This window comes from Leiobunum rupestre, chromosome 4, assembly GCF_980474605.1.
Source record: "Leiobunum rupestre chromosome 4, qqLeiRupe1.1.hap1, whole genome shotgun sequence".
In the NCBI taxonomy this organism is placed as follows: Eukaryota; Metazoa; Arthropoda; class Arachnida; order Opiliones; family Sclerosomatidae; genus Leiobunum; species Leiobunum rupestre.
Genome location: NC_143387.1, coordinates 37111422 through 37126592, shown reverse-complemented (window position 1 = coordinate 37126592; position 15171 = coordinate 37111422). Strand labels below are relative to the sequence as shown.

Genomic DNA, 15171 nt, shown 5'->3' with positions numbered 1-15171 from the left:
TTTGCTCATTTTGCCTTAAGTCGCCGTATCACTTCCCAATGGGAAATTCTACATGATGCCCGATGTCGAATTCCTTATGGTTCAAAAACCCTCTTAGATCGCTCTTGTAATGTCACGTGAGACAGAAATGGATGTCGAGAAATGTCATTGCGGAGTAAAACGACACTGTTACCGTTTAAACAGTGGAGTAGCACAGGTTAGCACGTGGTATGTACAGTTGTTTTTAGGTTGCTTTATTCGGGGTTCGTACAAAATTTCCGGAATTAAATTCCCTGACCATATTGTCAAATTTTCCCTGACCATTTTTTTAGAATAAATTAATGGTTTGAGGTAAAATCTTCAAAAATATTTATTACGTATTTTTAATACATATTTCAAAAATTTATTTGCATAATTTTTTTGGGGTCATTTAAAAATTTTCTTTTTTATAACATTTTCAAATTCCCTAACCTTTGGGAAACATTTTCAAATTCTCTGACTTTTCCAGGTCGTGTACAAACCCTGTTATTTCAATTGTATTCCACCACCCCTTAACCAAAATCCTGGTTACGCTAGTACTGCTTTTAGAAAATATACTGTATATTAGACTAAACACTTCTAATTAAAAGTAAATTGCGGGGTTCGCAAATATTTTTTATTTTATTTTTAATAAAAATTAATTTAATGGATAGTTTTGATTTAATTCGGATCTTTTGACTCTATTAAATTTATTGATTACTTTGGTTATATAAATCTAAAATTTAAACCAAATTTTAATTACTGTTTAGTATTTTGTTTTCTTAATTTTTAAATTCCTTTAGAATATTTTTTTATTTATCTATCGAAATAACTTACGTGATTTAAATCAATGATTTATTTAATCATTTGGTTTAAATAAGCCAACCCTACAGACAAATTAATCCATAACCACGCCATCGAAAGTAACTATTGAAATGGACCAAAAATAGTAGGCAAGAAAATTCAAATTCGACAAATTTCTAAATAAAAATCAAGCAATTTTGAACCCGCAATTTGACCTAAAAAAGAGAATTTAGCAAAAGAGAAGGATCGTACGAAATCAAATATTGGTTTAACCTATCACGAAACGCGTATATAATTTTCGAGACAAATGGTATACTAAAAACCATAAAAATTATAGTAATAAAATCGAACATAAATCAAAAATGGCTCCGATATCTGGCGCTTTCATCGCCAGCTAAAACACTCGGAAGAACGAGTGTGAACGAAGGTCGTATCTATGTAGAATATCGGGGGAAGGATAAAAGAGTCTAATCTTAATAGTTTTCTTTTTACCTCAGCCTTTTTTACCGACTTGATACGCGAAGGAGATAACCCGCGTAAAGAAATTTCGAATGGCGCTCTTGAATTTTCGAGCGCATTAGAAGGCTCGAACACGCGCGCGACAATAACAGTGGGTTGGAAATGGGAACGGCCACCACGAGCAGACCCTTTAACAGGGCACGCCAGCAATTTCTAAAGGAATAATCACAGAGTAGACCCCGTTTATCATCTATAAATTCAACGACTCCTTTTATAAATATCTGCCCTTTTTTTTTTAATAATAATTTTTCCGAGCTAGTGAACTTTCCAAGATACATATATATATATATACCTGTACGGAATGTAATATAAAAATAATTACAAAGTAGACGCTCGTAGCGGAGAGAAGAAAGTATAATTTCGTGTTTGAAAAGTTTCGCCCACTGGTAATTATTAAAAACGACGATCATTTATACACGTTACATCGACAATATACAAGAATAAAAGACTGCTAGAGATTCAGGTTTTAAGGGGGGAGGGGGATACTTTAACAAGCGTCAAAACGCTTTGCCTTTTAAATTATACGTCTAAGCGATTAAGGGCACCGGTGAATTTCACGAGATAAACGATTATTATTTTTAAAACGATTCGAAACTTGGATAGTTTTCAATTTTCCGCCGTCCGCCCCGAAATACTATGTCTACAATGTATTAAAATAATTAGAACTCAAATTTACATTTTAACTGCGCTATTGTTGAAAGGATTGCTAAATCGGTATAATTTCTAAATATTGTCACAGGCACTCTAATTTTGTTTGTTATTGTTACAAAAGTACCTTTGAACTTTGCTAGAACACTAGCCAACACAAAATGTACAATTTAATCCATATTAAGATTACATTACATACATTTATTTAAGATTAAATTGTACCAATTATTGATTGTAATTAGTGTAATTGTAGAAGTTCCAAATTCATAATTAAATAAAAATAGGCAAATTAACACGAAAAAAAATAGCGGAAAATAAAATTTTCAAAAACACTTCAGGAACAATAATGAATGGCCAACTGACGTCGTGAGTACAAACCTTAACGGGCCAGAATACTAATTCCGCAATAAGGAAATTAAATTGAATTAATTTGAAAACATAACAACTCCTTCCTTTTAGACAAAGAGGGGTTTTTCACGGGTGTCCAAAAAGAGACGAAAATGGCAACGACAATGTTTGGTGGGATTTGTCCAATGGAAACCAGCCGTTTCGGACTTCCCAAAACCTACTACGGAGGGGGAAAGGTGGCTATAGTTTTAACGGTGTATCTACATCCACACACGATAGCGGAACGTAAGTGCTTTCAATTAAAACGGAGCTCCAAACAATTCCACAAATGACTCGGGGCCCCCAGAATCACTGACGCGTGCAGCATGCTCAAACAGATCTCCACTTTATGTATAGAGACCAACCCGAAACTTTTTGCTGGAGCGAACCAGAATCCACACACAGACACATTTCTCATTGTTGTGACTAATTTCATTCAAGCGATACAAGCTACCGAGATAATCACCGGCATAACGTCGTTATTAGTAAGACGGATATCCTTGTAATTATTTTTACCGGACAAGATACCCCCCGTTCGCGAGTCTATTATTTCACCGAGACCAGTGTCTTTCTTACACCGAGCGCGGCTAAGAACAAAAACGGCTTTTGTTTAAAATATGTTTCCAATTACGACAGAACCCAATTAAACAGGATTAATGAATTATTACGCACTCATTAGGAAATACTTTGTTTTACGAACATTTTGAGGGAAAAATTGCTATCTAGTTTTCGAAAGCGTTACGACTCTACATTTTCGATTTTTTTTTTTGCTTAAGAATCGTTATTCGTGTTATATTAATAGTGATTTGGCTCCCCTGTAGAAAACTATAGTTAGGGTTACTTTTACGAACGTAGTAGATAGTTTTATTACGCTACCTTAGAGCAAGAGTCAAGCAAGTCTAAAAACCCCTATTTGAGAAAAACGAGTTTTAAGTTCGAAATCTAGAATAATAACAATGATAATCTAATAATGAAAATTGATAAAAAATAGAGTGAAAATACATATTGAAAATTTTTAACTGAGTCACCTTAATTTAAAAACACTCAAGGTATTAGCCTAGCTGATTATTTATTCTTATTTTCAATTTCTTTCAATAGTCACGTATCTCGACTTACTTGACTTTTGCTCTCAGGTAGCGAATTTATTTCGCAAATTTGACACGCATATACACGTTGCTTTTACCCGTTTTTTAGAGGGCACTTAACCTCTCTTTTTATTCCACCACGAATTTATAGGCTAACTACGGTTTATACGTCTCTTCACTGGAAGTTGGCTGGTTTCGTGGCATATGTGGTATGCAGACAGCCAACCTCCGGCGAACCGAACAACTTAAATAGGGCTTGAGAAATGCTACAATATGATTGGTCGGATCTTGTAAGGAAGGGGAAGCGTTACTCAAATTTAACCCAGATTTTTCAAAGTCGTTGAGTCCCTTTAAGCTTACAATAGGGTGGATAAATTTACTCGTTCAAGAGATTTTTTATAAACTATAAATTATTGAATTTACAATTTTTCCAACAGGATTAAAGCTGGAATTTCGTTTTTGAATCACCAGATTTGCTAAAATTTCATAACATGTAATACCAAGAACGTATTTACGTTCCCAAGCACGTTGAACCAAGAACGTATTTACGATCCCAAGCACGTTGAACCAACAACGTATTTACGTTCCCAAGCACGTTGAACCAACAACGTATTTACGTTCCCAAGCACGTTGAACCAACAACGTATTTACGTTCCCAAGAACGTTGAACCAACAACGTATTTACGTTCCCAAGAACGTTGAACCAACAACGTATTTACGTTCTCAAGAACGTTGAACCAACAACGTATTTACGTTCCCAAGAACGTTGAACCAACAACGTATTTACGTTCCCAAAATCGTTGAACCAACAACGAATTTACGTTCCCAAAACCGTTGAACCAACAACGTATTTACGTTCCCAAGAACGTTGAACCAACAACGTATTTACGTTCCCAAGAACGTTGAACCAACAACGTATTTACGTTCCCAAAATCGTTGAACCAACAACGAATTTACGTTCCCAAAACCGTTGAACCAACAACGTATTTACGTTCCCAAGAACGTTGGACCAACAACGTATTTACGTTCCCAAGAACGTTGGACCAACAACGTATTTACGTTCCCAAGAACGTTGAACCAACAACGTATTTACGTTCCCAAGAACGTTTAACCAAGAACGTATTTACGTTCCCAAGAACGTTGGACCAACAACGTATTTACGTTCCCAAGAACGTTGGACCAACAACGTATTTACGTTCCCAAGAACGTTGAACCAACAACGTATTTACGTTCCCAAGAACGTTGAACCAACAACGTATTTACGTTCCCAAGAACGTTTAACCAAGAACGTATTTACGTTCCCAAGAACGTTGAACCAAGAACGTATCAGCTAGGCTAATCTAGCCTAGCTGATACGTTCTTGATGATGTCCACGGATCATCACAAGGTGGTCATTCTAAGTATCAAATATTTACATTATTGGTTGAATCAAGGCATTGTTGGGGACATCGTCTGAAACTTTTCACAATTATAGGCTAAATGTAGCGCCATCTGTACGAATTTGTAAAATTACCATATTTCTGTCATGACACTGTTTTGAAACCTGTTTCTACACAAAATATATTTAAATGCTTTTAGATTGATAAAAAATGTTAATTATTTTTGTTTTACTTATTGACAATATTAGTTTAATATTTTATACTCATTTAATAGAAAATAAATGTTTGAAAAATACCAACAAAAATTAATAATGGGAAATTTAATAAAAAACAACAACCTAGACAGGGTTTCCACAGTTTTTTCACGATCCAATTCCCTAACTTTTCCAGATTTTCCCTGACCATCTCCGGATATTTTCCCTGACTTATTTAGTGCCAAGATTATGTATTTTTTAACCTATATTTTAGTAAAAGTTTCCTATTTGCAACCGAAATTAAATTCACTGACGTTTCCCTGATTTTTAGACAATTTTTTAAAATTCCCTGACTTTTTCCTGATTTTTAGACAATTTTTTAAAATTCCCCGACTTTTCCCTGATTTACATTTCCCTGATTTTTAGACTATTTTTTAAAATTCCCCGACCTTTCCCCTGATTTTAATACCCATGACTCTTCCAGGAATTCCAGGTTTTCCAGGTACCGTGGTAACCCAGCTAGATTTACAAAATCCAGATGGCGTTAAAAGCGCATTTTAGGGCGTCGTCCTCCAATATTACCGTTCTTCGAGATCTATGTTCGTTCTTGGTAACACGTAAACACACAAGCAAAACGTACGACGCATACGTCCAAACGAAATTGAATTTTCTATTAGAAAATTGCGTTTAAATCACCATTACGCGATAAAACGCGATATTTTTCAGGATACAATTACATTAGCCATTATTCAATACGGGTGGAGGCAGAGGCTAGTGGTGTCCAAAGAAAATTTGATTTCTTTAGCGAGAAAACGGAATTTTTTGTTCACTCGGAAGAATCCATAGCGGGAACGAAACCGATAAAAGCCACATGGCACACGCCGGATATACACGCGGCCCATCGCGCCATCGACGGAAGCAGTTTCCAAAATTCAAATTTCGCTTCGGAACAAGTTCGGATAGAACGCTTATTGATTTCTTTCGGCGGGATAAAAATCAGCTCGCGTCGTTGCGAAGGCATCGAAAGACGCCCAACGGAAAAAGAACCTCGCGGCGGAAAATAAGAATTTCGCTGAAAGAATAGAAAAGGGATGGGAGTCCGCATTTGTGCATAAAATGTAAAGCCGAAGAAATGTTAAGAGTGCGCGTACATTTGATGGATCGATGCTTTTCCACACACACACCAAAGATCCCCCCCCCCCCCCCACGGAGGAAGAGGAGGGTGGGCGTCTGCCCCCTTTCCCCGTTCGGCCATCGATAGATCTATTTAGCTTCCTCCCGGAAAGGGAGCCCACTAGTATACTCTCTTTCCCCAAACGGCGGCAGCTTGCATGGTTGCCAGACGCGATTTCCTCCATTTGACGGGCCGGCTATAAGCCCGTAGAACCGTAAAAAAGTTTTTTCGCGCAACTGTTTACCCAGGTAGGTCATAAAATTTCTCTACTGTATAGACCGTTCACCGTAAAACACGGGCGTCTACTAAATTTTATTCTTCAAACTAGTAAAAAGGTACTCTCTAAAAATGGGTCTAAATACGGATCCGAAATAACTTCCTCGGGGTGTATGCCTACGCTGACGTAGATCATTAACTGCCTACAGTTATGCCAAAAGTTACGTGAGTAAGGTTTACAGTCACAGGCTGTAGAGGTTAATCAGGTGATGGAATTATTTCCAATTTTTCTCGTCATACGGAAAATAGTGAAATAATAACTTTGACGTTTTATCGCAATTATAAAACCGAATATATTATTATAAAAAGTACGACAATTTATCCTGAAGGTATGCCAAATTAATAGTTTGTTTATTAACAGCGAATAGGCCTTTTTCAGGGTTCGTACAAAATTTCCGGAATTAAATTCCCTGACATTTCCAGGTATTCCCTTACTAAATTGCCAAATTTCTCTGTCCATTTTTGTAGATTAAATTTATGTTTTGAGGTAAAATCTTGAAAATTTTTAATTATGTATTTTTAATACATTTTTCAAAAATTTATTTGCCGGATTTTTTTTTTTTAAATTCCCTTACTATTTTGGACCATTTTAAATTTCCCTGACTATTCCTTGACCACTGGGAATCATTTTCAAATTCCCTGACTTTACCCTGACCTTTTGGAAACATTTTCAAATTCCCTGACTTTACCCTGACCTTTTGGAAACATTTTCAAATTCCCTGACTTTTCCGTGTTTTCCAGGTAGGTCGTGTACGAACCCTGCTTTTTATAAAATAAGCTAAGCCTGCTGAACTTGTTTTTACGTAGCTCATTCGTCACGAAATACGTAGAAGTTCAGTTCAGTTCAGTTTAATGCTGAAAAACACGGTGCCTCGCCGAATTTACTCTTTCTGCCCAGTCCTTTTCGTAGTAAAACGTCATCGATACGTCACCGGTGACGCAGAAGCAACATAAATACAAGAAAGCCAATGTTACTTTATAGGAATTAGGCCTATTGCCGTCACTGCGAATCGTTTAGCATACTTATCTTTATATACGTTACTTATGGTCTCACTTATGATAATTTCTTAGTTTCGGTCAAAAATAATAAGAATCTCCAAAGTATAAACAAATATTTGTTTTTCAACCTCACTAATTTTGCTAATTAGTAAATGAGCCTACAGCAATGTTGATTTACCAATTAATACGTTGCCCAAAAATCGAAACTTTCCTCGATTTATATTTCGAGCAAATAGCGCCAGAGGGGCCAGCGAGAAGATTTCGGGTGTCATTGTTATTGGGAACGTAAAGACAGCGTTTTTGTCTTAACGACGGGAAACATTCTGCGGATTGGTTACTAAGGGAAAAAATGTAATCGTAGCTCGAGCGTCTTAAAAAGGATGTAAGCTACGCGCGAAGAGCGCAAACAGAGCGGGGGACATAATCAGGAACACAATACGCTTGTCCAGATGAAAAGGATCATTGTGATTTGCCAGCAAATTGACTCGGAAAATGCACTCCGCGACACGGAAGCGGCCGCGCTTTAAGACGTTTCGGGAACCATAAAATGGCGCCCGTAAAAGCCGAATTTCGCGGCGAGACACGTAGCGGCAGTTCGGGGAACTAAGAAGTGCCCCGCCTTCTGGCCCTTTGTTTGACTTAATTGGCGTCGAACTTAAAACGTGAATGCGTCGAGATCACTCGAGATGCGTGAGCCGGGAAATTCTTTGGATTTATAATTAATTAAAATTCATTTTATTGTCCCGAGAAACGGTTCGAGTTCGGAATAGCCCAAATTACTAATTAATTTTATATTTTAATTCCGTCTAGCTCCGTTTAAAAGACGAGTTCCCCCGTAAACCCGTGGCAATAATTCTTCCGTCGGTTGATTGGTAGCAGCGCGGTGGGTTCCTCCGAAAAGATGAAACCCCATCCTGGAAGAGTATAAAGGGAATTTGGAGTGGCGAAGAGCTAACTATTGGACATCTCTCTCTTTCTCTCTCTCTCCAGCTCTTTTGCTCGCGCGATAATCAATAAAATCTATATAAACTTGGCCCTGGTGATGATCTCCAGGCCGTCTTGAATTAATGGACGATTTGGGCAGAGTGTGCCACCTTTAAATATTACGCGTTTAAATTGACGCGGCCCATTTCGAATTCAGACAGTTTGGAGCTCGGAATCGAAGATTTAATTCGCTAATATATATAACGTCGGGTATTTCCAAAATTAAAGCGCCAGTTTGTGGGAATATCATTCCAAAGCCCCTCATTTAAATACGCGACGTAAAAGGTGATTAGAAATTTAACGATATATCGTATCGTTCTCCAGCGATGTTCCATTCAATGGCTTATGAAAGTTAAATTTATTTTATTATTTTAACTATAAAATACCGAATACTTTAAATATTTACTGAAAATTAATTAAACGTATTATTTTCAAGCAATTTTTACGGATGATCAAAACACGTTCACACCAGGAATATAAATTATACGTTTTAAGAACTTACTAGTTTATAGTCATCAAAGTGACCAATGGTCGATTGAAACTTATTCCTCTTACCGGATATGGAAATTCATGGTTTAATGCAAACCATAAATAAATATTTATATTCCTTTGATGTACAATTGTTTTAGAATAATGCCATAAGTTTATAATATGCCATTCTATAAATAACGTGGCCTTCTTGTTTACTGTTTTTTCTTCACTTCTACAATGCTTCACCAGCTCTCCCACTGAAGAGAGCTAATGAATTCGTCCATAGGTTTGACTGCTCAATTTCAAGAACAAGTTGGGCAGTCGTACGAGAAAAGTAACCATCTAAGTCATAAACTTGTACCTTCGCGAACTCGACGCCTACTCGATTGGGCTCGAAATTCCCGCCAAACCGCCGATTACTCGCGTGTATTACTTTTCCTAATTATGCAAAAATGTTCAAATTACTCTAATGAATTAACAATGCAATAGTTTTAGAAAATATGCCGATTTTTACCACGCACTATATTAAGGTTCGTGTTGCAATGGAATTAACTTACCAGGCTAGCAGGGGCCCCCACTCAAAGCTTCAATTTTTTTATAGGAAATATAGGATTATTTTTCTAAAAATATAGGACTTTATAGGACTATTTTTTACCAAATTATAGGATTTAATAGGACTATATATGCTATTTTATTTACTAACTTTATGCATTTAAAAACTGTGAAGCCTGGAAATTGTCGTCCTATGTTTAAACCATGTACGCTACATTTGCGGATGCAAATGCGGGCTTTACAAAACAAAATCTATATTTAGATAAATAAATCTTTGATTTTCTTTTAAAAAATAGAAACTATTTAACCATTTTATCACAAAAATATACTAGTAGCTAACCATGTGAACAATAACAAAAGTATAGACTAGAGTGACTTTGTATGGGAATTTATTCTATAGCTACATCTAGCAATTTAACTGAGTGGCTGGATTTGAAATGAGAAAAATATCAAAATTATACGATTTTATAGGACTTTTGGGGGATTTTGCTAAAAATATAGGATGTTATAGGAATTATAGGACCTCTGGGGGCCTTGGGCTAGGTAGCGAAAACTTTTCTACTATACACTTCTGATAACGTATATTTTCACACAATTTATTTTTAAACGCACGTTCCAAAAAAAAACCTGGGCGAGTGTAGCCCTCCTTTCGAAATTAGTTTCAAAGTCTATTTGAGAGCTTTCCAATATGTCATTCACAATGGGATTGGTTTGAAAAATATCGCGTCACGCTGTGATTTTTGTTAAAGTTGGCCACGAAATTTGGCAAACCAAATCGCCGTCATCCAGGCAAGCGGTCTGTAACCTAATGAGCGCTCGCCTTAAATACATTTTAACAGGGGGATAAGCGAACAAACAAGCAAACCGTTACCTCATTAGAGTTGTAATTTAAACCAACGCCAGATAACAAAATGAAGTGCCTCCGCCGCTCGTGCAACGCGACATTTCCCTTATCACGCCCACCGACAAGAAATTCAAAACGGCGAGTGTAGGGAGGTTCGCCAACTTTCTTTTTTTCTTGACAAAAAAAAACCTAGGGGTCGTTTGCTTCGTGAAGTTAGTTTTAGGTCAATATACGTAACCCGTTTCTTGGGACGCCTACGCGCTGCTCGTGTGATGATCTTCTAATCGAGCGTCAAATCAAATTAAGAGAAACGGGCTTTGTCACAGACCTCACTCTGTCAGATAGAAGATAACAAAGGAAGGCTTTGTGCTAACGTTGTCATTGCTAAGTGAACTGTAAAGAAGTATAGACGACTGCCCACGGCTTAAAAATGTGTGTAGGATTAGTCAATTGATCATTTTCACGTACGAAAACCGCACTGTAGCCTTTTTTTGTTTTAGTATTTAAGTTCAACCATAAGTAACGTAATAACAATAAGTATGTCAATTTGCAGAAATTACCACCGAACTGATTTTCAGAGCTATTGGGCATCTAGGTGTAGTTCTCAGCATAGATCCCCTATAGTGATCAAATATGCCTAAGCAGGGTTCGTACAAAATTTAGAATTAGATTCCCTGACATTATAAGGTTTTCCCTGACCAATTTGCCAAATTTTCCCTGACCATTTTTGTAGAATAAATGAATGGTTTGTGGTAAAAATCTTAAAAAGTATTTACTTCCAAAAATTTATTTGCCTGATTTTTTTTTTGGGGTCATTTTAAAATTCCCTGACATTTTGGAATCATTTTTCAAATTCCCTGACTTTTCCCTGACCTTTTAGAAACATTTTCAAATTCCCTGACTTTTCCCTGACCTTTTAGAAACATTTTCAAATTCCCTGACTTTTCCAAGTTTTCCAGGTCGTGTACGAACCCTGCTAAGGTGAAATAAGCTACTGCCAAGGACGAGTGCGAGTCCAAGTCGCAGCTTATCGACAATGCCTGTGTCGAAAAAGGTTCGGTCAGGAAATAAGCATTAAAACCATAGGAAGTGTCATACCTAATGTTAAGTTATGTTACTTTCGGTTCAAACTATAACGCAAATACGAAATTTGAAAACGGATTTGGCGTGGTTGCGTGATATTAAAATAAACGTTTAGATGAAGGTATTTTAACCTTACCATCAAGGACACTGCTGTTTTCGCTTAATCGCAAAAGGGGAAATACATTTTCCGTCCCAATGACAGTTCGATTCATTAAACGGCACGGTATCCTTTCATTTTGGGGTGCTATTAGACAAGGAACATTGGCCGATACGCGATTTCGTTTGTTCGACTGCCGGTTCGAACGATTTCGTTTGTAGAGCATTAAAACAGCGAGCAAATATTTATGACCTGCCACGAGCAGTTGGCCTCAACCAAAGAGAATGAACGAGGATAAACAATTTAAACGCCCCTATGAGTAATGAAAAGAAAACGCGTGTATTTACCCGTACATTTGCTTACGTTCGAATGACGTGAAATAGTTTATACAATTTCGTACGCGCAACAACAGTTCCAAAAGTACGCGTAACAATCTGATGTACGTCATGAAGTAAAACTAATACATTGAACGCGATTTAATACGTGGCAATATACCAACCGAATGTAACATTTCAAAACTGAGTCAAAGGTTAAACTAACCATTGTAAACCACCTTTTCACGCGCAAAATTGGGGATTTGAATGATAAAATTTACGAGCGTATACTGCAACGATAACGTTTTTATTATCGGCATGGTTCCCCAAAGATTGTCGTCTTCCGACGTTTTAACGAAAAAAGTGAATAAAAGAAGGTACTTACCACAACATTTAGGAGCCGCCACGATGAAGCAAAGAACAAAAAACAGCGACGTGGAAAGATGAACGGATGACACGAGCCAGGCGTTGCTGGCCAGAGAAACTGGCTGCGAAGTCGCGAAGCCTAGTCGGCGCTGCTTCCTCGAAGCCATCCTATCGGTGGGATTCCAAATCCACGACATTTTGTTTTCGATCCGACGGCGGGAGAGAGCGCGGGTTTGTCCGCCAACGTTTGGGTTTATATTTCTCGCTTTATTTTGGTGCCGCTTATCGGAGCGACGGACAGGTGCGATTGACCGGATAAATACGGGGGAACACTCGGCTCTCTGGGTGGCCTTTGGGCCTACCCCGCTTCAGCAGCGCATAGCGGAAGAGCGCTCGCCTTCGCTAGTGCAGCTCGCCGCGGCTTCGAGGGGAGTCCGTCGTTGAAGGGGCTTTCCCGCGGTTGGCTTCACGGCAGTGTTCCGCACAGCGCGAATGCCGAAAGCTCGGGTGACGAACGAAATCTCGAAACAGTCGGGAAATAGCGGCGAAGAACGCTGAATCGGTGTTTATTCGACGCGACTGACGCGCTTTCGAGGCTTTTCGGCGTTGGACAAAGCGAGAGGGGGAAAGTTTTATCAATAGTCGTTCCCGACGGCGGCTCGCGGAACCGAAGCGGACGCCATGGCCATCCAGAACTAGACTGAGAATTCGCTTTCGGCGCGAGACGGTAGACGGCGGCGCGACGCGTTGTTTACCAGCCACGACGCATGCGCCGACGCGGTGGGAAGAGAGTCGCGTGCGCAGTACGGAAACGGCCTGAAGAAGCCGGTTCTTCAAATTACTAACGATGATAAAAACTGATACCCAACATACTGCGATCCATTCTATCTCCTTCGCCCCCCGCGCGATAAGATTTGAGGAGTTATTCGCCCATTTCCTTTCTTGAACGCTTTCCAAATATCTCCGAGAATAAGAAAGCGAGAGGAATCGTCACTGAGACTATCTTTAATGACTAACGAGATATTAAGATTGTCTCGATACCACGCGCCGGAAAATGATTGCTTTCGACCCGCAACGCAATCGTTGACCAATCAACCTATTTTCGCTTATTTCTCATAAATTTCTTTATTTTATATTTTTTTTTGGAAATTATAAATAAAACACGGACTTCCAACGTAATACGGGTTAATTATTGTAGAAATAGGCGAAATTACTAAACCAATAACGCATTTATATATAATAAATAAAATTGAATATTTAAAACTCTTTCGTAAACAGATTACGGTATTTTGCATATTTTTATAATTTGATTCAGATTATTTCCATTTTCCATTTATCTTTTAAGATTTTAAGTCAATTAAGGTTTTGCTTTGATCAAGGTATAGGAGATTTTAAATCCATTTACTTAAAATACTGCTGAAAAATTAAATTTATCCGCGTCACTAGTAGAATTGATAACTATATAAAATATGCATTTTAAATATTGATTAGTAATATAAAATAAAATATTTACCACTCTTTCGTAAAAGTATTACGGGATTTTGCATTTGATTTTAATTACTTTCCTTAAAGAGTGGTTAATATTTTATTGTAAAGTATTTTCTTTACTAAAAATTAAGTCAATGATTTTAATTTTTATATTTAGTGATTTAGTCATCAGCGAACTCCTAAATTTGGAGTAACCTTATGACATAAAAACAAATACTTACTTATAAAAGAATAAGTTTGGTATGTTTTGTATAAATATTTATAAATGTCTAATTTAATTTTAGAGTGTCTTACAGAATAGGGTCAGTGGTAATGGAAACCAACCAGGATCGGGCACTAAATATTTTAATTAAATTATATTTGAAAAGTTGAGTTCCAATAATTTTTTAAAGCTCCGAATCCATATTTCTTTATATTTCAAGTTTTCGTCAACTTTTCCACTTACATTTAATTACAAAAATTAGAGGTTGAACATGGTTGGTTTCCGTGTAACATTTAAAGGAATTATACGCTACAGTCACAAAATATTATAGAACTTAAATTCAAAGTTTAGTTTGATAATTCTATGCCCAATAATGACAGAAATTGTCAAAAAAATCTGTTCCAAACTGTTAGAAACTTATCATAAACACTAAGATTAAAGAGTATCAGATTTCATGAAGTAATGTACACCAAACCAAATTTGAAAAATTCAAAACGCTCAATGCAGCATTTTAGATGAATTTTAGTCACTGAAAGTATCTACATTACGAAGAAAATGAATAAGAATATAGCGCACTTCTAAGGCTCACACCAAGTATGTTCATTACTGTTCACGTTAATTGAGTCAAGTGAAAATTCGAGTACCAATATTTGGGTAAATTGCATTTTATGTTACGCAACTTGGTATGATAGAAATGCTAGATGACATTGTCTAACGCTTAGCTATTTTTGTACCATTTTATTACCATAAGTTATATGAAAATCGGAAGCAATCAATAGGAGATAAGAAAATCTTGGAATAGAAGAGGTGGGCTTATTACAAATTCTCGGAGATACGCTGTTTGCAGAGCTTGCAGCCAGAAGTTTAAGCGTTCTGCGTCAAAAACCAGTTCAGCGAGATGTACAAGGGCTTGCAAGAATACTTGTCGTTATTATTTGGATGAAATTCCAAAAACAATTTACGCGTCTCGAATATCTCTATACACTCTTCATAATTGGACAGTACAACTTCTGAATCGTTGGCATTGCTTTATATGAGTCGATGAAATTCATAGGTACGACGGTGTCAACAAAGTAATAATAATTCACACTTCTACGAAAGCACTTTTCTTGGTCAACCCTCACCGTGGTAACAATGAATTTGAGAAGTTTACTCGCTGTTGAACCACAATGTTGATCTGATGTAGTGGGTGATCAAGACAGCGAACGGTGTCTCAGAAGTGGTCATCTTTTGGGGGATGGCAAAACCATCGTCGTGACAAACGGCAGATACCCAATAGAGAATACTGAATAGTTTTGGAAGAGCCAA

At 37.3% G+C, this 15171-nt stretch overlaps 1 protein-coding gene across 1 annotated transcript in view; it reads right to left on the bottom strand.

Annotated features, from left to right (window-relative positions):
- LOC149947631 (uncharacterized) overlaps positions 1 to 12883 on the bottom strand; it is a 194546-nt gene extending 181663 nt beyond the window's left edge. The window contains exon 1 of the mRNA XM_090172046.1: positions 12193 to 12883. Coding sequence (XP_090028172.1) covers positions 12193 to 12370 — 178 coding nt within the window. The 5' untranslated portion in view covers positions 12371 to 12883. The remainder of the gene's footprint in view (positions 1 to 12192) is intronic.
- Positions 12884 to 15171: the final 2288 nt, after the last annotated feature.